Genomic DNA, 25,707 nt, shown 5'->3' on the forward strand with positions numbered 1-25,707 from the left:
AAATAATAACATGTCATAGAGCTAGTCAAATGCTTTATTTCTGCACTAAGTTCCACTGTGCATACAACTCTTTTACTTTGGTACTACTTCAGGTGAAAGAGAAAAAAAAATCCATTTTGGGCATGGTCATGCTGGTGTCTGCAAATACTTGAAAGATTTGGGCATATATTTGTTGCATGCAGTACCATTCACTCACCCCAAGTCCAACTGTGAGACACCTCCACAAAGCTCAGACAGGAAATAGGCAACTCAAACAAATTTCCGAAGACAAACACTCTGACACTCATGAAGTAAGAGCCGGTATTGTTTTGCATGTGAATGTGTTCGTACAGGTTTTATCTCAGACCGTCAAGTCAGAGCTCTGACAACACGGAGGATAAGAGGAAAGTACAGGTGTATTTTTGTTACTGAGGCTGAGGCAGAGGAAAGACTTTGATTAAAGCTGGTTTGGTTGGGAGAACAGCTGAAGAAACTCTTCTGAATATCTTGTTAACATGACCCAGTTGAGTTGCAATGCATATAAAGAGTTTGACATTTAGATGTGCATGCAAGCATGTACAACTTCAGGATGATACAAAACCGGCAGTCAAATCCACAATGGTTAGGATAGCTAACACCTACAATTTCCTTTAGGCCTCTGATAGCAACTGCTTTTTGTAAGCAGAGTGAAAATAGTGTCTTCCTAAAGCTTCAGTGAATGTGGTATTGTCTGCTTCCTACCAGAAGCAACTGCATTATGTGAATTTACTTTGTGCAACGTATGCAGTTCTACAGGTTTTCCTGTGTTTCATCACAGAGTTGGTTTCTTTGTAGAAATACATACTATCTGGAGCTGAAGCTGTCACTAGTTGTCTTGATAAGGTGCCTTCAGCTGTTTGGACGCAGGAGGTCTTACTGAAATAAGATGTAATTTTATTCATGGCGTATCCCTGGAGTGTTCCCTCAGCAGAAGCATACAGCAGTTATGCAGATGTGGGAATAGCAGTTTTTTGCTTGGATCAGCTGGTGCTCATGACACTTCCGGACCACAATTTCTGAGTAACTACATTTTCATATTCCAAGAACGCACTGGTATGGTTAAAGTCAGGGACTTAATGTTGATACATTCCTATTGGTGTGACAAGTGGCTGCGTTTGGTCTCTCTGATGACCCAGAATCTTTCTCAGGCTGGGACTGCAGATGGAATGATGGACTGGCTGATTTTCTCTGGAGATCTGGTCAGTCATATTGGGAGAGCTATAATATACAGCGATACATTATAGAATATAATGTAGAGAATGTACAAAATATAGAGAAATCTATTTTCTCTGTAGAGTGAGAGTACTCTTGGAACTTCTCCCCAAGAGGATGGTTCCTCTCTTGACCTGAATCAGTGTGAAGGATCAGGTCTCCAGCAAAACTATCTCCGTATGACCCTATGGTGGAGATGCCAAACAACACTGTGGTGTGCACTTGTAGACTCTTCTCCCAGGCTTTACAGGTATGAGAAGGTGTAAACACCACTTTGTGACTTTCATAACTTTCTCAGTATTTCCTCACTTCCACCTAGAACTGAAGTCAGTCACATCAGAGGATACATTTATGTGTGATACTGTAAAAGAAAATGGATCTGGGGAGGAATGTAAATATTTCTGCTTCCCTTCTCTCATATTTCCATGGTGTCACCTTCCCCTTAAAGCCTTCCTGTGCCCAGGAACAGGCTGATCAATACTGGTAACGAAGTAGGTCCTGAATAGATAAGGGTTGTCCTTGGCCCAGCAAATATCTGCTCTTTGCGCTGCCTGAGAAGACACGCAGGCAACGTGCTGGTAAGAAACTCCCTCCTCCATCCAGCTCCAGCTCTCCTCTCCCTTCAGATGCCCCCTATGTCTCAGAAACTGTAACTGTTTAACAATAAACTTTCACTGTTTGTAATTTAAATGATTTCAAAGGCTACTTCGTTGCCACAAAACAAGTTGAACAAGCTTTTGAGCCTTTCAGGATATTCTTATCCTTCTATCAGCACTCATCTCTGTTCTTCCAATCGCCTTGTTCCTTGACATTGTTGAGGGACAAATGGTCAAGGCAGGGCTGTGAGCTGGTAACGGCTCCTTCATCTAAAATCATGTCTTTGTGTCTACAGCAACTGCACATGTAATGACAGCGACACAGGAGTGACAGGTACTTAGTTCAAGCTCAGCTGGCTTTTCATTATTCTGAGCAGGGCTCTTCCAGCTTACTTTGGAGATGAGTGGATATTTTAACGTTTAAACTACAGGCCTGATCTTCAGTTTTCCTAGATTTGGAGTGAATTAGATTTTCCTTCTCATTATTACTATCCTGATAGTTCTTCAGCGTGTGAACTGTATTCACAGTAACCACGGATATATCTGTTAAAAGGTCTCAAATTTGGCCCCCCAAATCACCAGTCATTTCTGAATATTGTCATCAAAAATCCATAACATTTTTCTCAGCATGGGGAAAACAACTCAGATTGTACTACAGGTACCATCTGATGAATATCCATTGAACATGGGATACAATTTAAACATTGATGATAAAAGAATGAAATATTAACATATCAGGCTTTCTCTCCACTTTTGTTCAACTGCAGTTAATAATAAAAACAAGATGTTAATAAGGATTGGATATGAAGCAATTTAATATTAACAAATGTTCTTCAACAGTAGATGATGCTTATGTATTCTTGCAAACCCAAATAATTTATATTTGATTCACAACTTGCACCAACATATATTAAACCTAAGTGGAATTTTAAAAAAGCATGCTTTTTTGTGTTCCTAAAAAAAAGGCCATGTATACTTTTAGTGAGCAAAAAGGATAAAAGAATTATGACCTTTATTTCCAAGCAAGAAAATGTATCTTTATATGTAAAATGCAGAAGAGATGTTCTCATGGAAAGAAGCCCTATTTCTATTAACACGTTGTCAAAATTTTTCACTTTGTTTGATGAATCTGGCCAGTTCTATTGTTCCCTCTAAAAATGACAGAAAATAGAATGTACTGAGAGTGAATTGTGTGCTGCTCCCTGTATTGCCATATAATGATCTGCTTCTGAGCTCTGCAATATCTGCTCTTTGAGGTGGATCCCAAAATTATCAGGGGGTGTAAACACCTATTCTAGGCTGTAGGTACTTTCTCTCTTTCCTTTCTTCAGTGCACAATATGCATAGGCATAAATGTATATAAAGTTCTCCCTGTGTGGAAAATTGTAATTTTTTTTTTTTTTTTTTTTTTTTTTAAATTGAGCTGGTGCACAGAACTGCTGTGCCAGAGTATCTTTGCCCCTTTACAGGGCTTCCCAGGAGCACAGTCAATAGCTCACAGTTCCCACCATATGCTCTCCTCATCTGTCCATAGAAAGAGAGACCCTACAGTGGTCAATGCACTACAAATGCCTAAATAAATTAGGCAAATACAGAGTAAATTAAAGCTGCCTAGGGCAGCACTGCAATATGTTAATGGAAAAACTGCACAGTACAGTGACCATGAAAAACAAGATTAATGAGGCCAGGCAGTGTGGACATCCTAAGGAGGAGCAGTGAAGTCCAAGAGCCAGCTTCTTCACTAGGGGTGAATTATTTCCCATACAACACTCCTGCAGGAGAAACTCATATAAGCTACAGGACCCACACTGGTTTCCTAAGATCCTACTGAAATTCGTTTTGGGCATTTGCATGTATTACATAGGGAGAAGGTTCCTCCCTCACACCTCACCCTTATTTCGAGATACTCTGTTACTCAAGAGTTTCTGGGAGATGACAAGCAAACCAGCTTGCCAATGTCTCACTGACTTTAAGTTCATTCAGAGTTGTTCACTGGGAACTTTCTGATCGGTTTGATTCAAAGCAGTAATTGAGAGCTGCAAGTGAGAACAGATAAAGCTATCTTCTTTTTAAAATCCCTGTTGTGAGAAAGGATCTGTATGTAAATACTTGAGCAACAGCTGCTACCTGACTTCTGTTAGGAGGTGAGAATTTGATGCCTTTTTTATTCCAGTCATCCCAAATGTGTACAGCCAACATTTTTCATACTTCTCTTTTTTTGCATTATTTAATTAAACAACATGCCTGAGAAAAATGCAGCACCTCAAATAAACACTGTCAATCTTTGCTTGATCATGAAATCCACTTCTGCGTATATTTTCAGCAGATTTAGGTATCTTCAGGGGTTTCAGGGAATAGGATTTTTTAGACATTTTTCTGAGTATTTTTTCATTTTATGTATATTCCTTTTTTTTTTGGTTGTTGTTGTTGTGTTTGGTTTTTTTTTTTTTTTCCTTCTCTGGATCAGGATAGGTATTTCTGAGTTCTTTTTTTGGTACTACATGAAAATGTGTCAGTGTAAAAACTATATGAAAATGTGTCAGTGTAAAAATATTTATCATGACTGCATACTTGTTTTTTAATTCAATAAAATATTTTTCTGCTTTCCTATTGCCTGTTTTTTGTGTTTCACTCTTTAGGGCTCAGGATGAGGCTGGTGATCCCTCCCTTTGACTACAGTAATGATTCTAAGCCTAAATTCCATTTTCTTTAAAGTCACAGATTTGACAGCCAATACTTTTAACCACACAAAAAACCCCACATGTGGTTGGGTCTTTACATGACCTCTCACACACCCTCAAAATGTGTCTGAAATCCTTAGACTATAATCTCAAATTCCATCTAAATCAATCTATTATTTGTGCTTTTGTTTTCCCCTTAGGCTCTGAACGCAGGCAATGCAAGTAAAATGTATGCCATTGATCTCTTCAGATAACAGAAGACCATTTAGATAATATAAATACCTCTTTGCACTTCAAGTGCCTAAATTCAGTGGCCTATTTTAAATCAAAGCCTGAAGTGAGTGGGGAATTCACCCACAATTTTGTTATATACTAGGCAAACTAACCTGCTTCGGAAGAAGAATCTCATAACAAAACAGCTACTTGAATTGTTTATGTGCCATTAATTTTTTTTGGTCAGTTACATTATCAGTAGCAATAGTATTTGACTTGTTAGCTCTTTGCTTTATCTTAGGGCCTTAATTGAATTAAAGGGTATGAACATGAAAGAAGTTTGAAGTCTCCCCTGTGTGTAACTTCTTCATGCTAAAATGGTGAACAATTAAAGGAATAAGGTCTTTCATTTTCTCTTTTTGCAGTTCCCAGTTGTATTTATTTGAAAAAGATAAGGCAACTTTGTAATCCTCTGGATGATAAAATCGGGGTTGATTTTACCATACAAGCGAAGCAGGTCATTGCCTAGGGAAAAATACAGGAAGAACTGAATCATTTATAATTATATTGGGGATTTCTGACAGAGAGCAAAGGGACTCCCATTTGTCGAGACAGCAATGCCTTAAATTCAGCTATGGACAGACAAGCAATTAGAACAGCTTTTTCAGCATCGCAGGATTGGTTTCTGTCCCATTAAGTGTGTAAGACAGATAACAGAGGCTGCTTTATAAGAAGAGGTGGCATTATAACAAAACAGGGTATGTTATGCATTATTGCTATAGTGGTGATAAAATGAAATGCTTGAATTTGAGCTTTTGCTTTTGCTTAAAGCTTTTGCTGACACTGTATACACAAGTGTTAGTGGGTTTTTGTTCTTGGTTGGCTTGTTGGGGTTTTCTTCTTTTTCAGAAATACAAAGTGGCACACTTTTAGAGGCATCTAAAACTTTAAAGATATGACCTCCTTAGTCATGTAGCTTGCTCCACTCGAGTGTAATTTATGGAGTTTAAGGAAGCCATCCTTGGAGGAGGGATTGCATTTGTTTTGATCCGCTATTACAGACAGTGATCCAGTATATTTAAAACATGCTCTAAACATCAGTTTGGAAAAACAGGTCACAGAGTTCATGTTTGCACTGTCATCAGGCCAACTGTTGTGCCTCAGATGGGAGATACAGAGCTGTGACTTTAATCTATGCAGGGTAGCCCTAATCACTAATATATTTAGACATTCACATTATCAGCTGCAAGGTGGACCTGATTGTTTCTAAGAGCTCAGATCCTCCATTACACCAGCACTCTGCCTGGTGTAGCCATCAAACAGGCAGCAAAAATATTCTGAGGTGACAGACATCCATCCGTTCTGTCAGTCCTGGGGCTCTCCCTGGTGTACCCCACACTTGGAGCTCACTCCTACTACTGCAGCAACGCTTTTCTCCATGCTCGCAATGCATTAGTAGCCTGATACACACCGTCCTTGGCAAGGACCATGCACCTAATGTGCTCCATCCACCAACACATGTACAGCCCATGGGACCAGGATAGAGGTGGTCACATATTGCCCACAGGACCAGGCTCCAGAAGCTGTATATTATGGTTTTGGGGTACTCAACACCAAAAGTTTCACTCTGTAAATTTAGAATGGAATGGGCTGGGTTGGAAGGGATCTTAGAGATCATCTAGTTTTCTTCTCTTGGGCCTCAGCACACAAGCACAGTTTCTGTGTGGCTTTGCGTACAAGGCCATGTGTTGTAATTCAGGGTGAAGAAACATGTAACAGGCTAAAGGGATGTTAGTTAATTGGGTTAAACGGGAATCATACAGGAACAAAAAGACTCTCGTCCTGGCTTTTCCTTCTGTGCATGCCTGTGGATGGAGCTTGTGTCACCCAAGTCCTTTGCAACTCTCTCAGAGGCAGTGGGGTGGGGGCTGTTGGTCAGTCCAATGTCCCCTCATCTCTGGGGGGAGCCAGTTAGAGCTGGGGCCAAGCAGAGGGGGTATGGGAGAGCCTGCACAAATTTGAGAGGAGGAAAGGTGTGACTTCTCATAAAAGGCTTTGCTAAGTGGAGGTAAAAACAGTTACTCATCTTTTATGAGCTCTGGGATGTAAAAATGACATACCTAAATAAATCTGAAATGCTTCACTACACTGTCTTTGCTTTCTGTTCTGGCAAATTGATGAGTGTTTACATTTTTTTTTTTTTTTTTTTTTTTCCAGGGGACATACTTGATGCTCTTCATAATACCTGTGTGTATGAAACTGAAAGTAGAAATGGATTTATTTCTCTTGTGGAGTAGGACTTTACCTGTGTTAATAGAATGGTCCCAATCTAATTGTAAAACTTTAAAGTCTGTTGACTGAAAACATTTTCAAACTTCTTTAGAATGTAATTCCGTGTTTGCATCTAAATCGTGAACAACTTGTTGAGGAAAGTGTCTATTGTACTGTGTTTTATCATTGCTGTAATCCATGTGGCAATCTACCACTTTTTAAAATTTAACATTTCTTGGGTTTTATAATGAAATATGCTATTCAAAACTTTAACTATTCTGGCATCAGTTTTAAAAAATGGATTTTAGTTCTTTTGGTATTTGTAGAGGGATTAAAAGAATTCAAATTAGCAATGGGATGACATTCATTATTATTTGTGTTCCTTGATCTGCAAGGGAGAAACAGTCCATTCAACCATCCTAAAAATAAAAATAGTTGATCTTACACTAATATATATGCCTAACTCCCTTTGAAGGCACCCTTTAGTATTCCAATAATTTTGGTAGCTTTTAAACCATTTGTCATGTGCATGGGGTAACCAGAGTTCTCCAGTCCTAGGACTTGGAGCTACTTGCTAAAGAGCTACTGAGAAGATACAGTTCCTAATAAGCATCCTCTGGACTCTGCCTCTTCACAACACCTGATCTCATACTCTGCTATTGGCAAGAAGGAACTCATCTACTTCCCAACATTTTAATGCGCTGTCAGTTAAAACTGAGAAAAACAACAACTGAATGTTAGTCAATAGGTCAAAAGACAGGTGAAAGAAAATAAAATTGGCTTGGTAAATTTTAAAGGAAAGGTTTCTAAATAATTCAGCACAGTGAAAAATGTTGTAAAATCTTACCCTCTTTCCACAGAATTCCACGGCAAAACTCTTCTAAGATCAGAAGAAAGTCTGTTGAATTTGGGAAGTGCACACACCAGCAAACAGCTGACATTAGTGCACAATAATGTGTTGGCTTTATGTTTTCAGAACAGGAAGGTATGGATAAACAGGCTGGTTACCTTCATGTCAAGGAGTTAATGCAATTGATATATAATCAATGAAGAAGTTAGCAATGATAACTATAAAAATACTTGGAAAGGACTCATGGCAGTTATAAAACAAAAATATTCCACTCTCTTTGTTTCATTTGCTTCAGAAATCAGTGCATGTAAAATTCTCCTCCACCCCCCATTAAACACCTTCTTGGTCTCCAATCTTTGGAGTTAATGAGCAACACTATTGCATTTTTATATGACCATACATATCTTTATTTAGTGCAGGTAATTTTTTATGTCTGTCTTCACAAAGGAGGGTGTTTACCTTTATCAGGAATAGTAATTGTCTTTGCTCTAAAACCTCCACTGATGACAAAAGCATTTCTGTGGTCAAAGTAACTGCTTTATAGCCAGTGAGGAAAGTAAAGCAAGTTTCTGGCATTTACAAACACAGGGTCAAAGTAATTTTAGATTATTAGATTAAAAATGAAATGAGATTCACAGTTATCAAATGCACTGTGAGCTAGCAAAAGGAAAAATTTTCATTTGCACCCTAAGAAAGTAGGATTCCTCACATCAAAGCTCAAAGCTCCTTGAGTCACTGAGCCCTCACAGCTGTTGTGTTAGTCTGAGGGTTGTAGCTACTCTTCTCTTCAAATCTTGAGCAACTGAAGCTGATCTTTGTTAGACTTTTGGCCATTGGCTGAAATATCGAGGTTAAACTAACAAAGCAGAGAAGTAAGGTTTGGTTCATCATTCTAAGACTGTCTAGTTTGTGTTAAAATCACTGCAGTAGTCTAGCAAGTTAAAATCCAGGTTTCAATCACTATTTCTTACTATACATTTCACTGCCTTAAGAAAGAAAAAGATAATGAGTCTTCAAGAAATATCAGCTATTACTAAGTCATCTTTATACAAACTAGTTAATTTGCCTTTGACAAGAAGTAGGAAATCGCATAAATGATGGCCAGATCATTTCCTCTAGGACTGTGGCAACCGAAGAACCTCTCTTATGATCACTCCTGGACATCCCTAGTAATTTCTGTATACTATGATAACGATATAGAAATTCTAGGGGATATGCATCTAAACTTGGAGGTAGCTTTGAACAGATCTGGAATTTTCTGGGGGGGAAAAAAAGGGCAAATTTTGTTGTTGTTGGGTTTTGCTTTTTTAATTTTATGTGAAAAGGAAGTGTTTGAGTCCTGGCAGCACCAGTTCTGGCATGGCTCTACTGAAACCATGCTGCCTGGTAGATGACACTAAAGCTCTTGAGCTGGTGGGAGGAGATGACTCTGCAGGAAATACCCCACAGCTCCTGGGTAACAAAACTGAGCGGAAACAATGAAGGCATGTCTATGAGAAGGAATGTGCTGCAGACACTGCCTTGGCCTTGCACATGTTGGTTTCTTGGTATGAAGTAGTGCAGTTGATGGGCTTGTGCTGGCTGCAACAACGCAGCATCAGAGAAGGGCTGAGACAGCTGGTGGGGCTCCACCTGCTTATGGTGGAGCACAGCACCATGTTCTTGTTCCATAGTGTAGATGTACATGGCCTTAGCTCTCCCTTCTCCCCTGTTATCTCATGAATTTTTGCTTTTTCCCTCTCCTCTGACTGCTAGCTGAGTTGTGGGGCACAAAAACCCAAGGTGAAGAAAATGTTGCTGCTGCAAAGACCTTTAAGGGATGCTTTATGCGACTGCTATACCTCTTATGTAATTTTTTTCATGAAGCAGTGAAGTTAAAAAAAAAATCATGTTTGAAAAAAAACCAGAGAGTTCTATTAGATAATTTAAATGTGTATTAAATGTGAAAAAGAAAAGGAAAGAAAAAGTTATGAAACAGTAGGTTCATCATCTGCAAGCTTGGGATCTTGTATTAATGCATTGTGTAGCTGTGAAGAAAATGGCTTTCTATCTTTGCGTGTATGTTAGATCCTGCTGGAACACTCTGTTCCTTCTCCCAGGAACACTTAATGCCGCTCCAAGCATGTGTACCCAGTGCTACATGGAAGAATTGAGCGGCTCCTCCCACACAGCCAGGCACATCTCCTTTCCATTGTAAGAGGGGTAGTATCAAGCAGCTTTTTGTTCCTCTGTCTCTAGAAATGCGTTAGAGACAAACATGGGGGAAAAAATGGTCACTGTTTGAAGGCAGCGTTGGAAGCAGAAGGCAAAAACACTTAGATTACAAGGCTGTGTTTTTTAAGATTCATAAATGCTATACAACTCTCCTTTTTTATTTTTTTAATTAAAAAGCTGTGCTTTTCTTGTTTTCATCACAGGACTCTGAGATGTCTGGTTAATCTAACTCAAAACTAATAGCCTAATTTTATAGAGGTGTATGTTTCTGCTGTCAAGATCTTTCTTTCTGTTTTAGTTAATCTTTTCTGATGTTCTTTGAAAACAATGGAGGAAAAAAAACTTTTTTGTGAGATAGAAGTAGACTACTGCCTCTGCTTGTATTTAGGCTCCTCTCCCCCCTTTTCCAGTGTAGTAAAGTATGCTCATATAAGATACTTGTATTAACAGTCAGGTAGGTCTTGTGTTCCATAAAAGTAGTACCATTAAAAACTAGGATTTTTTTTTTTTTTTTTTTTTTTTGGGGGGGTGGAGGGTAGGAATTAGCAATTTATAGGCAATATAGGACAAAGCATGTTCCTCAGTTTATGGTACTTCTCTCAGAAAGGAGAAAAAACATGTGGTGGGAGCTCTGACATGCAAAGTCTTCGGTTATATGCCCTAAAATCATGATCCTATTCATTTGCAATTATATGGATAATCTCATCAAAGTCAGGGAGATAACTCACATGAGTGAATTTAGGAAAGTAAGTTACTGAGTGTTCATGTTTGTTCATCACTTCTGGGGAAAGAGTTTGAGTTGCATGGGGACTGGCCAAACAGATTAATTTTAGGCATGCAATATCCAACACAATCCTGTTAAAGGCACGAATGACTACATTTTCACACAAGCATGTTTGAAATGTTCACACATAAATGTAGTTGAACAGCAATATATATACAGCTACACAACCAAGTAAGAACTGTGTATCTGTGATTTTTTTTCCAGCTGATAATATCCAGAAAATCTATCAGTACTCAAAGGAAGGTAATATACAGACTCTCAATGTGATGTTCCCTCAACCTACCAAATCTATCCTAGAGAACTAATTATATTAATTTTGTCCTGAGAAGTCACAGGCTAAATTTCTGTCTGAGACTGATTAAAATGCCTGAGTTAATACCATTGCAAGGAGAAGAAAAAGCTGTTACAGGAGCAGTGCCATGACTACAAATGACAATGGGAAAGAGAATAAGTTGTGGTAAGTGTTGGCTAGGAAAACTGAAAAAAAATGGTAAGTGCCTGTTTTTACAGCAGTGTATTCATTGCATTGATATGCAGGATTTAGATATGACAGACCACAATGAAAGAATAAAAAAGCTGCTAATCTGAAATCATTTGTCCTCCAAAACCAGACTCTGCACTGAATGAAACACGTGCAGGAGCACCTGATTTGCAAGCAAAAAAATAATGTCCAGCTTTGGCAGAGGGATATTATGAGTTTGTGAGGCAGGGTGTATGTCTAGCTACATATTATGGTCACTGTTTTATTGTTTCTTCTGTCTTAATAAGTGAATAGCAGGCAATCTCCTTTGTAGTCTGTGTGAGCCTAGCCTAAAATCTCCAGTATTACCATTACAATGTCTCCATGTTTTGCTGTTTTGAGGTATTTTTGAGACAGGCAGATTTGTTGAAGGTTTGTAGCTAGTACTTAATAACAGGTCCAAAGGATACGTATTTTTTAAAGGCTAAAATCTTAGTTTCCAAATCACAAACCTAAATAAAGCTGCTTAAGAAATTTTTATGACATAAACAGAAAATAAATGAAAGGGTTCTCAGATATTTTAAAGGTTTTTAAGAAATCTGTCTAGATTTTTTAAACTACATCATAAATCAAATTACATAAGCTACAAATAACTAAGGAAAAATGAATACTTGCAGGATCAACATATTTGTTTCCTAACATCTTTAATTATTTTAATGAAATTTGCACCTAAAATCTGCAGCCAGTCACAGTTTTAATTCTAACAGATAGGAAATACTGTTATAAAAGTATCATTAAAATGCATGGGGTTTGGCTAATATAGTTAGGCTGGTGGATTCTCCACTGTATGGAACTCTGGTCTGGAAATATCTTTGTGAAAAATATGTTCAAACGTGTTTAGACGAATCGGATGTTTAGATGCCCGTTCTGTGGACAAAGATTATGCAGAATCCGTATCCACATTATAATCTGTAATGATTATTGCTGTCCTTAACACAGTAGTTGATAAGCTTGTTCTAGATGTAATCTTGTTTCCCTGCTGCTGATTTCATGCTTCCTCAACTACTAGCAAAAATACCATAAGAGACCAATTCTTGATTGAGCACAGGACAGTACTTGCCACTGCTGTGACCCCTACTGAGGGTGATGGCCCTGGTTTGGGAACCATTGCCTTCAAACCTAGAAATCAACCCTTCAAGAACACCACGTAATGCGGGATTAAACATGGAAGTAAATGTTAGGCCCCTCTCTGCTTCTCTAAGCTGCTTCAGCATCGTGAAGAAATGTCTAAGTGGGTCTTGGGATATTCTTCTTCCAGCAGGTAACCTCTCTTGGTTCTCCCTCTGCCTGACCACGGGGGGACCAACAGCCCCGTGCTGATGGACACAGGCTGTTTTGGCAGTCACCAGGCAGTGCAAGAGCCCTTATATAGCCACTATGGACAAGGGAGTTCTGAGACGGTTTCAGGCCTTCCTAAAGCTATACTGCAGGCCAGAACACAAGCTCCGGGATGCAGAGAACTATAAACCTCCTTATGACCCCTCCCATCCCAGCTGCACTATGAAACACTACAGGAGAGGTAAAAATTTTGAATTTGAGATTACATCATTTGATTGCAGAGTGTAACAACAAATGGTTAAGGCACTCCTTTCACTTAAATGCTCCTTTCACTTTAATATTATTGTTAATAACTTCTCCATGCAGGATTGCAATGTCTGATTGTTTAGCTCATCTATATTAGTTTGCCCTGGTTTATTCATAAGTGCATACAAATGAAAAAACGGATGCATAATAATGGTTATGTATAATTTTGTTGTGAGGAGCTCTCTGCTGACAAGCTTGCAAATAACCTGCTTCTATTGTCTTCTTAAATTTGGCTGTTCCTGGATCCAAACTATGACTGCTTTGTTAAAGTCAAGTGCCCCGTGTGCTGCCGCACCTGCTACTATCCCACTTGAGAATAGTTCATCTTTATAACAGAAACAGAATACTATTTTCTGAATTTGCTTTTTTATCTGCTGCATGTGCATGCTGTCACATGTTTTTTGCTGAAATTAAAGCAGCAGCATAGGAAGAGCCTTCTGTTGAATCTATCCTGGACAGATTCCGGTTTCTGCCACCTGAGGCTCACACCACACTTCTCTGTGAGTAGCCCCTTTGCAATCAAACTTATCCTCCACAGAGCAAGCCTTTTTCTGTATGGAGTAAGTGCAGCAGAGTTTTGTCATTTTAGGATGTCATGAGCAAGTTTTCCTGAAATTACTTCTCCAGAATGTGCCGTAGTTATAACCAATGCCGACAGCTTCCCTTTGCCCCTCCAAGTCTTTCCATCCCCTCTCAATCTTCCTGCAGTGGCAGAGATGTTTGTTAGACTATAGCTGGACTGCATAATGGGATTTTGGCTTATGGGACTTGTCCCACTTGCTTAAACAGGACTCTACTTGTGTGAGAAACGGTTTGAGGAATTCACTGCCTGACAGACCAGTCTACAAATGCAGAGTGCGTGCATGTGTGTACGTCTGTGTGTGTGCATGCATGAACATGTTGAAGGAAGAGGGGGGTTCCCAATGTGGTCACAAATCAGACTTTTGCCCTTTCTCTGACTCATATCAGTCTATCTTATGCTTTCAAAAGTAAGACTTCTCCATTTTGGAAGAATATGCAACTGCCTTCTTCACCCCCACACTTTTTCAGGATAAAACACTCATTGCTACAACACTGTGGTTACTTTGAATGTCATAATGCTGTGTTGAGGGAAAGCCTTACAATCAGAGCTGAAAAGCCTTTATCCCTGCCTCACTGCAGAGTGCTGCTTTACAAGTGGGCTGGCTCCGTAAGGCACTTCTGAGCCCAGGTCTGAGTGCGAGCTCAAGTCCAAACATGTCTTGTGGCAACACAATGTGAATGGCAGCCTGTTCTGGAGGGCTGGCTTTAAGGAAAGCAATTAGGCCCAAGATAACCCTTGACAGGTACCAAAGGGCACTCACCCTGCAGCAAGGGGGGATAACCACTTCTGTCTCCATCTTAATCCAAGTTGCATGGCCAAAGTCTTTCCAAGAAGGACTCCAATATCACTGCTGTAGCTTGAGAGGTGCCTGCTTGACAACTTTATGGAACAAGGTGGGAACTCACAACCAGGCCACGGGGTCCTGTAGGGAGCAGCGTGGACATGCAGGGCTGGTTACGGACTCTCTGGGTTACATCTGCCCCCTGGAAGAGCAACTTAATGTCTCTACAGATGTCACTACATATTCAGAGCAAAGACTAAAGAGAGTAAAAACATTAATAAATGTTTTATGCATCCCATGGTAAGCTTTCCTCTGCAGAAACAAAAAAAAAATAAAGCAGCAACCTCTTGCTATACGCTTTCAAATGTTTGCTAAATGACAAAAATAATGTGGCATTCTAATAACATCAACCTACACGAAAAATAAACTCAATACATAGAATGGATTTTATTGTATTTTATGTATTGCAAGCAGTACTCTTCAGCTAACAGGTGAGAAAAAGCTTATGCCAATCTAAGGCACATATAAAGCTTTCTGGAAACAAATACCAATTATTTCTCAACTGTTACTTCTTTATTAGGTCAATGCCAAACAGTGCAAAACCATAGCTAGAATTGACTGGAATAGAACAAACCTAATACTTTTCTACACTGACAGACTTCCACAGGATTCTGCATAAAAAGCCTGTAACACCTTCACACTTTCTTGCATTTCCTTATTCTGTCAGGAATAATTTCCTAAAGAGGAAAAAAAAAAAATCCATGCTGTACATGTAGTGTGTTTATTTTTGTAAACACATATATATTAATTCAGACTCTAGGACCAGATCAAATCTTTTAAAAATCAAATCATTCTAATTCTTCCCCTTTGAATTCTTGTATCTTCCCACTTACCATAAAGAACACTCAGTAGCTTCCTTCAGAAAAAGCTGGGGAAGGAACGTGTTGCAATAGTTGCAGGGTGTATATGTGTGTGTGTGGCACAGATAAAAGTAGTTGTATTTCTATTACTTATTTCTATTATGACAGACTCACAAAGTGCTAGGCTCTCTCCAAACCAATGGCAAGAAACAGTTCCTGCCAAAACAACATGAAAGAAATGTTGTAAAGGTTGCATTGTATTGCTTAAAAGTTAGGTAATATCAGAAGCTGGGTTGCCATACAACCTTAATTCAAACCTTCTGTGCATATTCATTATGATCCAGTCTTCAATTACATGATCACATACTCTTTTTCTTTATTTTCTCTCTCTAGGGGCTCTGCTTCATTTAAAGTATCAGATGGGCTGAATAAGGCAGTTATTAAATGTTTATATTTATCTTCTTCAGCACTCTGCCATTAATGTATCAGGGTGTATCTTGCACTATTGACCAGCCTCCTCTGTGTCTGGAGCTGCTGAGGCAGGAGTAGACAGCTGGGACCTGGCCAGAAAAAGTAACAACCACTTCATATATCCTAAAATGTACAGCTGCTGAAGAAGTTCAGAGCAAAATAGCATCAGGGAAACATGCTGTCATACTGGCAGGAAGCTCAGGTACAAACCAGCAACAGGCTAAGGTACAGCCAGTTTCTCCGACGTTCTCCACTGAAGTCCTATGAAGGAAAGCTGACTTTCCCTGATCCCGTGAGCTGTATGCCAAAGCCTTCATCATTGCTAAGAGCTTCCATACTTTAGAGATGAGGATCTTTGGGAGCATTTCACAGGCAGGAAATGGCAGCAGCTTCTTTGCTATCCCACCATAGCACTTAAATGGAGGTGGACTTCCCTACACAGGGAAAACAAGACGGTTCTCTGCATCAGCAGTTCCTGTTACCTTGTTCCCTCCCAGAGCTAGGGATGAGGTCTTGCTGGCAGGCATCTCACAGAGCCTTGGCCTCAAGAGTTACACTTGAGCTGCTTGCTGGCTGCATAGTAAGAACACCGAGGTAGTTCATTCCTCACTAGTAGGCTGGATCTGTATACACAGCCATTTAGACTTTCCAGAGACAAGACTCTCTTTATACATGCTGTAACTGTTTGGAAGCAATAGGAACTATCAAATCTTCTCGATTGCTGAAGTGCTCTGATTTTACTGACTATGGAGGAGATTTGAGGGAAACCCTTTGATGGTCTAGCAAGCTTTTTTTAAAAAAAAAATCTTTTCAATTTCTTCCCCTCTTGCAGAATGCGTCATAAGGTGCACACTGCCATATTATGTTCTTAAAAGCACAATTCAAGAGGGATGATTCAAATCTGAAGAGCTTTGCTGTCCATAACTGTTACTGCTGTAGCAAGCTGAGGAGAGCTTTCTAAACCTCATGCTTTGGGGTGCTATCTACTTGGGAGTTCCTAAAACTCCTTCTGAGCATTTGATTTTGATTGGAACATAACAGGAGAGAAGAAACTGGCTCAGATAAAGGTCATGCCCAAGCAAAGGTAGCAATCATTGTATTCTTTTTTGCTGAAGTATTTCCAGTAGTGATTATGGGATAATTGTGAAGCTCTGAGAATGATGTTGATTTTACACAAGAGAAGCGATATTTTCCAGTAGGATGATGGACCCTGTTGTGAAGGGGGAGAGAAGCATCTGCTGCTTCGAGGTTTCAGAGAGAACAGCAAATTCCAACCTACGAACAGAGCAGAAATGGCAGCTCTGGACTTACCTCACACATGCTGCAGAAGCACGGAGAAGACAGGAGACTGGCACCTATGGAGCAGCAAGAGGAGGGGCCGGGTTGGCAGCTCCTCCCATCTCACGGGACAGAGGGACAGCTCATGGTCACTCAAGAGTTAGTGGGAGGAAAATAGACGAGACTGAGCTCTAAAACCCACACCACCATCTTTAGTATGAAGTAAGACTGTGAGTTTTAAGGTCTCAGAATTATCTTTTGAAGGTGTTTTGCAGATTTCCCTTGTGTATAGAGTTGGAGAGTCCCTTGAGGTGAGAGTTTAAGATAGAGTATATGCTGAGTGCAGAGAAAAACCAAAAGCACTATGCAGCTACATCTCTAACACCAGACAACCAAAAATGGTGTACTTTTATCATTTATTAAAATTTTCACGTGCAAATATATTCCATTACTGAATTATTTTTACTATGTGTTATTATTGTGCCTTTAACGGCCTGATCTTTGAACTGACGTGTACATGTAAATATTAGGCCGCATTTCATTTGCAGCTTTGCATAGGGGCAGGGGATAGAGCCTAAGGGAAGAATGAGTTTTCTATCAAAGAAGCTACACTTTGCGTACATTTAAAAAAAAACAAACACAACAACAAAAAAACCAACAACCCAAAAAAACCTTCTGCTGCTTCTTTCATCTGCCCGTTGGTTTTGAAATAGGAGAGACACATGGCATTAGGAGGCTTGGGGCTTTATGCTCTTCTTGGCCACTGCTAGCCGAGTAACACACACCAGTGCTCCTGTCCACGCAGGGTTTTTCCCTTTCAAAGCGTGATAGAAAAGCTGGGGTAATCGTATGGTCCCAAGGGAGAATATGCCATTGAGCAGCGTGCATGAGGTGCACGTTAGACTAAAAGCTGTATTTCTAGGGTGTCCCCAAAGAACCAGGGCTGGGGTTTGGCCCGTGGCCTGCTGAGAAGACACTTGCCCCGCTGAGCAGCACACCCTCCACTTTGCTTGTGCCCACAGGCCTGCTGGCCCACCAGCCGCCCGGAGGCAGGGCTTCGGCTCCGCGCGGGGGCCCTGCCTGGAGACCCCCACGCAAACGTGGTCTAAAGGCCTCGGTAAACACATGCGAGGACAAAGCCGCGCTCGGGGCTCCCGGGGTGCAGGGTAGAGGAGCGGCCGCACTGGGGCTCCGGGAGAAGGGGGAGAGCCACGTCACCTCCGGCGGCTACGGGGGGATAAACACACACAGGCCTTTGCGCCCCCCTGCCCACCCGGCTTAGCGTGGCCAGACACGGACGAGCGCGCCCCACGCACGTACAAGGCAGCCGCCGCGCGCCCCGCGCAGCACAGACACACGCTCACCCGCCTGCGCGCTCCCGCGGCCCCGCCCCGCCCGCCCCCGCCGCTGACGTGGCCCTGCTCTCCCCAGATACAGCGCGCCGCCGTGCCCGCGCGCCTCGCCCGGTGTCGCACCGGCGCAGCCAGGGGGTCAGTCCGGCCTCCGCGCCGCGCATCCCCACGCCGGTGCGCGAACCGCGGGCGCTGCTCTCCTTCGGGCGGGGCCTGCACCGCACCGGCGCCCTCCCCGCTCCCTTCCGCGCCGCCGCTGCCTACGCGGCTCTGTGGCCGCCAACCCTCGCGCGCGCACACGGCCCCCTTACGCCGAAGTCCGCGCGTCTCCGCGCTCCCCGGCTCTATTTGTTTACAATCGATGACGTCACCCCCCGCTCTGCCCGCCGCCCCCGCCCCGCCGCCGCCGTCACGATGGTGCGATCGCTGGATTGGCGGCGGCGCGCCCCCGGCGCCCTGATGCCACTTCCGCCCGCCGGCGGCTATAAGAGGCGGCGGTCGGCGGGCAGCTCCCTTCGCCCCTCGCAGCAGGAGATGCGGTGTGCGCTGCCGCGGCCGCCGCTGCTGCTGCCGCCGCCCCCCTGCCGTCGGAAGAGGAGGTGGAGGCTGCCGCCCCCGGGATGTGATCTGGGCTCCGCTGCCCGCTCCTCTCCCAGTTAGAGCCGCGCCCCGTCCCGCTCCGCGCCGCTCGCCCCGCGCCCCGTCCCGTCCCAGCGCCGGCCGTCCCGGAGAGCTGGCTGCCGCCCGCCGCCGCCTCCATGCATCCCGCCCTGTACACCCGGGCCAGCATGATACGCGAGATCGCTGCGGCCGTGGGCTTCATCTCCAAGTTCTTGCGGACCAAGGGGCTGATGAACGAGCGGCAGCTGCAGACCTTCAGCCAGAGCCTGCAGGAGCTGCTGGCAGGTGAGGGCGACGCGGGCGCGGCGGGAGCCGCTCCTCGCCTCCGGCCGGGGGGCCGCCTGCCCGGGACGGCGGGGCTGCGGGCGGCACCTCTGGCCGCTGCAGTTCCGCGCCCCGCTGGCGGCCGGAGAGCTGGGAAGGGGAAGAGCGGTCCCTCTGAGGGGCTGAAGCCGCCGAGGGGCAGGCGCGGGGGGCCAGCGGGGCTCGCCGACCGTGGCTCGCCCCTTCGGGGGACACCACCCTCCGCCCCGTGCCGACCGGGCCCCCGGCGGGTGGGGGCGGCAGAAGAGGGCTGTAAACAAAAGGGGCTTAGGTGTCGCGCAGGCAGGCCCCCCCTCCCCCGGGCTCCGTAGACAAAGCGCTCGGAGCAGCCCGGAGTTGGGCTCCGCTCCAAGGGCTAAAACCGCCCGGTTTCCAGAAGGAAAAATGATCCGAAGTTGTTCTTTTGTCAAGTGAAATTCAGCGGTGGACGATGAGGCTCAGTTCCCTTTTCTTCTGGAAACATCTCATAGCCACCCGACGACCCCGGTTAGGATCAAATACCGAGAGCTGCTTCGCTGCCCCGTGGGCTTTGTAAGCCCGAGCCTCTGTCCCGGTGTGCCTCATAGTGCTACAAGTAGTCTCAGACCGATAGGCTTTTGGGTGGGATAGAACTCCTGAGGTAAGTGAAGTCATTGGTATCTTGCCCTGGAAAACAGGCTGGGAAGAGCGGTGGTGAAATACCTCTTGAGTCAGTCGGTAAATTCTGGCCAGCTCCTTCCCTAGTTATTCTTGGCCGCTCTTAAAACGTGAGGACCTAAGCATGGGTGTGATCTCGAGAGGATACTGGAAAAATGGTTTTATTTCCTTCTTGGTTCGTGGAGTTTTGAAGCCCTTGACTTTTTTCTGCTATGTAATCACTTCTATATATTCGTTTCTATGAATGCCAGGAAGTTGCATCTCTCTCCGTTCAGATGGCAAACCTGGTTCTTTGTATATGGCAGCATGAAACAGTAACTTCATACATGAGTACTTTGCAAGGGACACTGCACTTAGATAAATCATCAACAAAAATAAATGCTCTAATGATTTTTCAGGTCACTTGATGATAAAGTAGTAAGCTTTCCAACATGGAGAGCAATGATCACTGCACATCTCTTTGAATACAGAATTAAGTAGGATATTTTTATTTTTTTTTATAGAACATTATAAACACCACTGGTTCCCAGAAAAGCCATGCAAGGGATCAGGTTACCGATGTATCCGGATCAACCATAAAATGGATCCTCTCATTGGACAGGCAGCACAGCGGATTGGATTGAGCAGTCAGGAACTGTTCCAGCTTCTTCCGAGCGAACTCACTCTATGGGTTGACCCGTATGAAGTGTCCTATCGTATTGGAGAGGATGGCTCAATCTGTGTGCTGTATGAAGCTGCACCAGCAGGAGGTAGCCAAAATAACACCAACATGCAAATGGTAGACAGCAGAATAAGCTGTAAGGAGGAACTTCTCTTGGGCAGAACTAGCCCTTCCAAAAGCTACAATATGATGACTGTATCAGGTTAAGATAAAGTCTGTGGATGGATCACCTTAAAATGGATGGATAAATTTGGTTTTTACTTTGGGTGGGCACCTCTGGGGATGGATTATGGAATTTAAACCATGTCACAGCTGTGAAGATCTGGCACACGTTAGAGTGGTATACTTTAAAGTGACAGTGCCATAGTTTGGACAGTACCTTTCAGTGATTTAATAGCCTGTGAGTCAAAATGATTGCAACTTGCTAGGGAGTGAAGAAGATCTAGGAAGGGTCAGTTTCTCCAAGACATCTTACTTAATTTCTACATGAATTTTCAACCCCAATCTGTATTTATAAAGTGATTCTCTGCAGTAGGTCTTGCAGAGTAAATTTGCACTATTACATTTATTAATTGTTAGCATTTTGGGCAGCTCAGTAACAAGACTTATTATGAACACCATAGTACTGGAAATTTTATTTTCAGACTTTTACCTAGCACTTACAAATATGTATAAATGTACATAATATAAACTAGTAAGTATGACCTGGGGAAATGGTCAGATCTTTACATTGCCCTCAAAAGTAGCAAGTGATCAGAATCTGCCATGGCAACAGGCTTTAAAAAGACCGTATAAAGACACTGTCTGAACTGTGGTGTTAGCACCAGCCAGCTATCTGTACATTTGCTAGCTTGTAGTTTTCTAAGACTGAGTAAACTTCTTATTTTTAGAAAGTGGAGGTCTGGTTTGTAATTTCCTTGTTCTTAATTGGGTAAAAGTCTTTTTCCACAAACCACCATCTATTTTGTGAACTTTGTTAGTCATCTTTTATTTGGTAAATTATGAACTGGTGTAAATTTGTACAGTTCATGTATATTGATTGTGGCAAAGTTGTACAGATTTCTATATTTTGGATGAGAAATTTTTCTTCTCTCTATAATAAATTGTTTCCTATCTTGGCATTTTAATTAATCTCTTGTCGTGATTATATAGGATCAGTTAAACTATTTTTGTCTCAGTAGAAATAGGTACTATAAAGGCTTAAGATAAACATCAATAGCACCCTGATGCTAGGGAGCACTTGGTACAGACATGGATTAATGAAGACCTCATATAAATGCTTGGGAAGTTTAGGGAAACACAATGATGTACATGTCACTTTAAACCTTTTAAAATCACTCAATGTGGAAATAACTCCAGGGCCAATAATTCAAGGATATGAGGAAAAGGTACAGAAATAACATCCACCAAAGATGACTTGAATAAATCCAGAGGATCAAAGTTTACCTGGCTTCCTGATGAAGGATATAGGAAACCTAAATGTCCATTTTGACCTACTTGCTCACAAGTGCTCAGTTCTTCCCTGATGGAATGATTCCCTGCTCAATAAGAGTTTCTGGGACAAGTGTCCCTTAGCCTTAAGAGCAGGTTAACCGCTCTACAGAAAGGTTGCTCGCCTTTTGCTTTCTTCAGATGCAAGACTTTCACTTTAGAAATCATTAAGATGGAATTCAACAAAAGGTATGTAGATCTTTTTTCCCAAACTTAAAAAGGTTGGTTGAGGCAAAGTGAGAAGCCCATACTTACATGTGTATTCAAAGTTAATGAATGATGTAGAGATGTGATTCACTTAAGCACCACACTGAATGTCATTTGTATACAGCACAGTGGTTAGTTACACTTGGGAGAAATTCCTTACCCCTTTATTTACACTTGTTAGAAGTGCTGGAGTAAAACTCAACTTTCTTTTCCTTATCTCCTGTATGCTTTGTTATGTGAGTGTTTAATAAAAGGCCTACCCTGCTTGGTCACTTTAGTTATGAGAACTGCTGCTCTTATTCTGAAGGAAAACTATCATTACTTGCCAATTAAACTTGCTAGCTATGGACAGAACTGAGCTTCAGACTTGCCATGCATTGAGGCAACTCCTGCTCAACAATGCACCTTTACGATGTGGTAGTAATGTGATGTATCTCCAGTTCAAAGCTTTGTCTTCTGACCTGTAATATAAACTGATTATATATAAGCAAAATGTAAGACTGAACTGTCTAGCTGCGTTTGCCAGTTTCTTTGCCACTGTCTGAAAGTTCAGCTTTTTCAAATATTATTTTTTTATGATAATCTGCATATGTATGCCAACATTTCAGCACTTTTAAGTATTGCTAGGGCTTCTGCAGTACTATGACTTTCTGGCATAGACTGGTGGAAGCGTAAGTGCTCCTGGAGCAGTATACTTTAAAGAGCTTGCTCAGTATGTGGATATGGCAATACTAGATCGATTACCAAAGCTTTGGAATGAGCTTGCTTTAAAGTACAGGTGTTACTCGTGTAGAGTCAAAGCTTAGGTTCATATCTTGATACCTTAAAAATTCCACTACTATTAAGATGAAGCTTTCAAGTTAAGTCTGTAAGCAAAAGATTTATTCAAGCAGCAGGAGTACTCAAAGACATTTCTGTTGCTTTACATGTCGGCAGACAGCGTAAGTATATCCAAATAGAAAGAAAAACATTGAGCTTGGCTTCCTTTAAAGCTATATTAAACTTTCATGAAGCTCACTGCTGACTGAGCTGTGTTTGGTATATCGTGGTGCGGCCTGTAATCTTTGCTGCTGCACAGTGAGAACAGCATCTGAAAGGGTAGCTGTGTAGTTGGTCTTTGACATGAGCTATGCACATTATGAAAGCATTAGCTGTCGGTACTTTCTTTTTGATAAGTTAAGCATAGCCTTGTGAGGCAGCAAGTATTCCATCTGTGAGGCTGGCCTGTGACGCTGAACCAAGAATGAGCCTGCTCCCTTAGATGGTTAACATTTTAGTCCTTTTACGGTAGGGTGCTTTCATTCATGGCATAATTTTTTAACTGCAGCTGTAACTAGTAATGGGTACAACCTGTGTCCTCAGAGTTGGGCTTTCTTCCAGCTGGAATTTAAATATACTCCAGTGTGCACACAATGTGCCCTTGTCTGATTTTGAAAGTACTTAGCATACTGTGGCAGCAGGGCACAGGACAGGCTCTGAGAGTCTGTAAGAGGAGGCTGTTGCCAATCCTGTCACATTTGAATTTCATTTAAGGTGCCATTATGAAACCAGCAAGGCTTTTATTTTAGTGCAAATATTAGAAGTGAGACAGCAAGATTCAAGACCTGCTTGCCCAGTGCACGTTAGTTAAATTAGTTGGACATCCCTAGTGAAGCACTGAATAATCCTGTTAGTGTTCTGAGGGCAGGCGCGGCTGTACGCGGCTTTAATGTTACAGCTCTTAGATTGATGGACCAGTCTGCTAAGACTTGTTGGCTATTCAGGGGATGTCTTTATAAAATGTACAATTGCCTTCTAGCTTATGCTAGGTGAGCAAATGTTTCTTTTTCTCACAGCATGTTCCCCCACTGTGCCATGTGTGGTACCAGATCCTATGCCCTCGAGTTTACTTTTGTATTTCATATTCAGTAACGATGCTCCTCCTATAAAGAGTTGTATTATATGTGTTCTGTAAGAATATCTGTTCTTTTGTTCTCTTTGCAGTTGTGTTTTTTTTCCTGCTTATTCTGGTGTACGTCTGGTTTAAGCAGTCATTTGGACCGTGATTTTTCTTCCTGTAGATCTTAGGGTCATTCATTCTTAGGTCTGAATAGAGATGTGAGGGCCTTCATTCAATTACTGATAACGCTGATTTTAGTTTTCTGCTTTTCTGCTGGCTCTGCAAAGGTCTTCTTGTAGATCTGTATGACAGGCCTCATTGTGCCACGGGATTTTTTTATTATTGGTTCGTTCTATTGGTCTACATGAGAATTTGGAAATAACCTACATGAGGCACTCTTCTGATGTGAAAACACCATCACTGGCTTCTACTTTTGTTGTTATCTCGTATTGAGTCAGTTCATAGGATAAATAAGTCTCTCCTATTCATCACTAAAAAGAGAGTCTTCTTGGATCAGATGTTGTGCTGTCTCCTCTCATAGCTAGTGATGACAGTTCTGAAGGCTAAATATTATTAAGCCTGTATGCTCTTGAGCGCCTTCAATTTAAATGGGCAAAAGAGTAGTTTGAGAGATGATTTAGAAGCAGTAGGACCTTACAAAACAGTTTACTGATGTGCAAACCATAAAGAATCCAGTTAATGCTCCTGGAGTGGTTGGTTCGTGCTGATGCTTGTAAACATTTCTGTCACCAAATTAAGCAGATGTCTCTGAACATGAACACTAAATCCACATAAAATGTCCTTCTAATTAACCTTGCTTATGCTGGGAGAATATCATCTCTTGTTACTGTGCAGGTTAGCAATGAATAAAATGAAGGGCATTGCTGCTTTTCTTTTCTGTGTATCTATGTAAAGCTTATTTCTGCATTTCCATAAATCAAATAGCACTCTACATTTTCCAAAGTTTCCTCTACTCGATGCCATAATTTTTAGGGAAAATAGTTTGTATTGGCAGAAGCTGCCACTTGACTGAAGAACATTAAAGCTGTTTTTAGTTTAAAGAGTGAAGCATGTATAGACTGGAGATAAATAGCTCTCCTAAAAAGGAATGTATATTTACACATTCTTGGTGTAATAGCAGAGGTTATTTTTACGTGTTTCAGATTTACATTCCAGTGTAGCATAAAGTGAGCCATTGTGAAGCAGGATGTTAGTTCAGTGGCTTTCAAGGGTTGGTAGAGCAAGCTGGGCTTAGACAGTAAATGCTGTATTAATGGTTAGCAGTGACAATTTCATCAACATAGGAATTGCAGGGTATAATTAACATCAGTTGCTTTGACACTATACTCTTAATGTATGGCTTCAACCTTTCTTTCAGTAGCAGTTGGAGAATGCACTGTGACAAATTATTGCTGATAAAAAGTAGGTCAACAGTAAAATGGCTGATTTACCATAAATGAACAGAACTAAATTATTGTAACTCAGTGTCCAGTGGCATTTTCTTAGTGGCTAAGTCTTTTGTGTCCTTGTGTTTCTCAAGCATGAACCTTGTATACAGCTTTTCCTAACTCCTTATTTTCTAAGCATTTGATGTTTTTACCTCAACAAGAACACTTCCTC

At 41.9% G+C, this 25,707-nt stretch overlaps 1 protein-coding gene across 1 annotated transcript; it reads left to right on the plus strand.

Moving 5' to 3' along the window:
- Positions 1-18,776: 18,776 nt before the first annotated feature.
- BTG1 (BTG anti-proliferation factor 1) lies at positions 18,777-21,637 on the plus strand. Its single transcript, XM_074902756.1, has 2 exons — positions 18,777-19,174; positions 20,353-21,637. Exons 1-2 carry the CDS (start codon positions 19,027-19,029, stop codon positions 20,715-20,717), a joined length of 513 nt encoding a protein of 170 aa, XP_074758857.1. The 5' UTR covers positions 18,777-19,026; the 3' UTR covers positions 20,718-21,637.
- Positions 21,638-25,707: the final 4,070 nt, after the last annotated feature.

This window comes from Athene noctua, chromosome 3 (assembly GCF_965140245.1).
Source record: "Athene noctua chromosome 3, bAthNoc1.hap1.1, whole genome shotgun sequence".
NCBI classification, from domain to species: Eukaryota; Metazoa; Chordata; class Aves; order Strigiformes; family Strigidae; genus Athene; species Athene noctua.

What these genes read in the sequence shown, in the direction of transcription:
- BTG1 (XM_074902756.1), top strand. Translation starts at nt 19,027, where the DNA reads ATGCATCCCGCCCTGTACACCCGGGCCAGCATGATACGCGAGATCGCT. An exon ending in CCTGCAGGAGCTGCTGGCAG is followed by an intron (nt 19,175 to 20,352) that starts GTGAGGGCGACG and finishes TTTTTTTTATAG; the next exon opens with AACATTATAAACACCACTGG.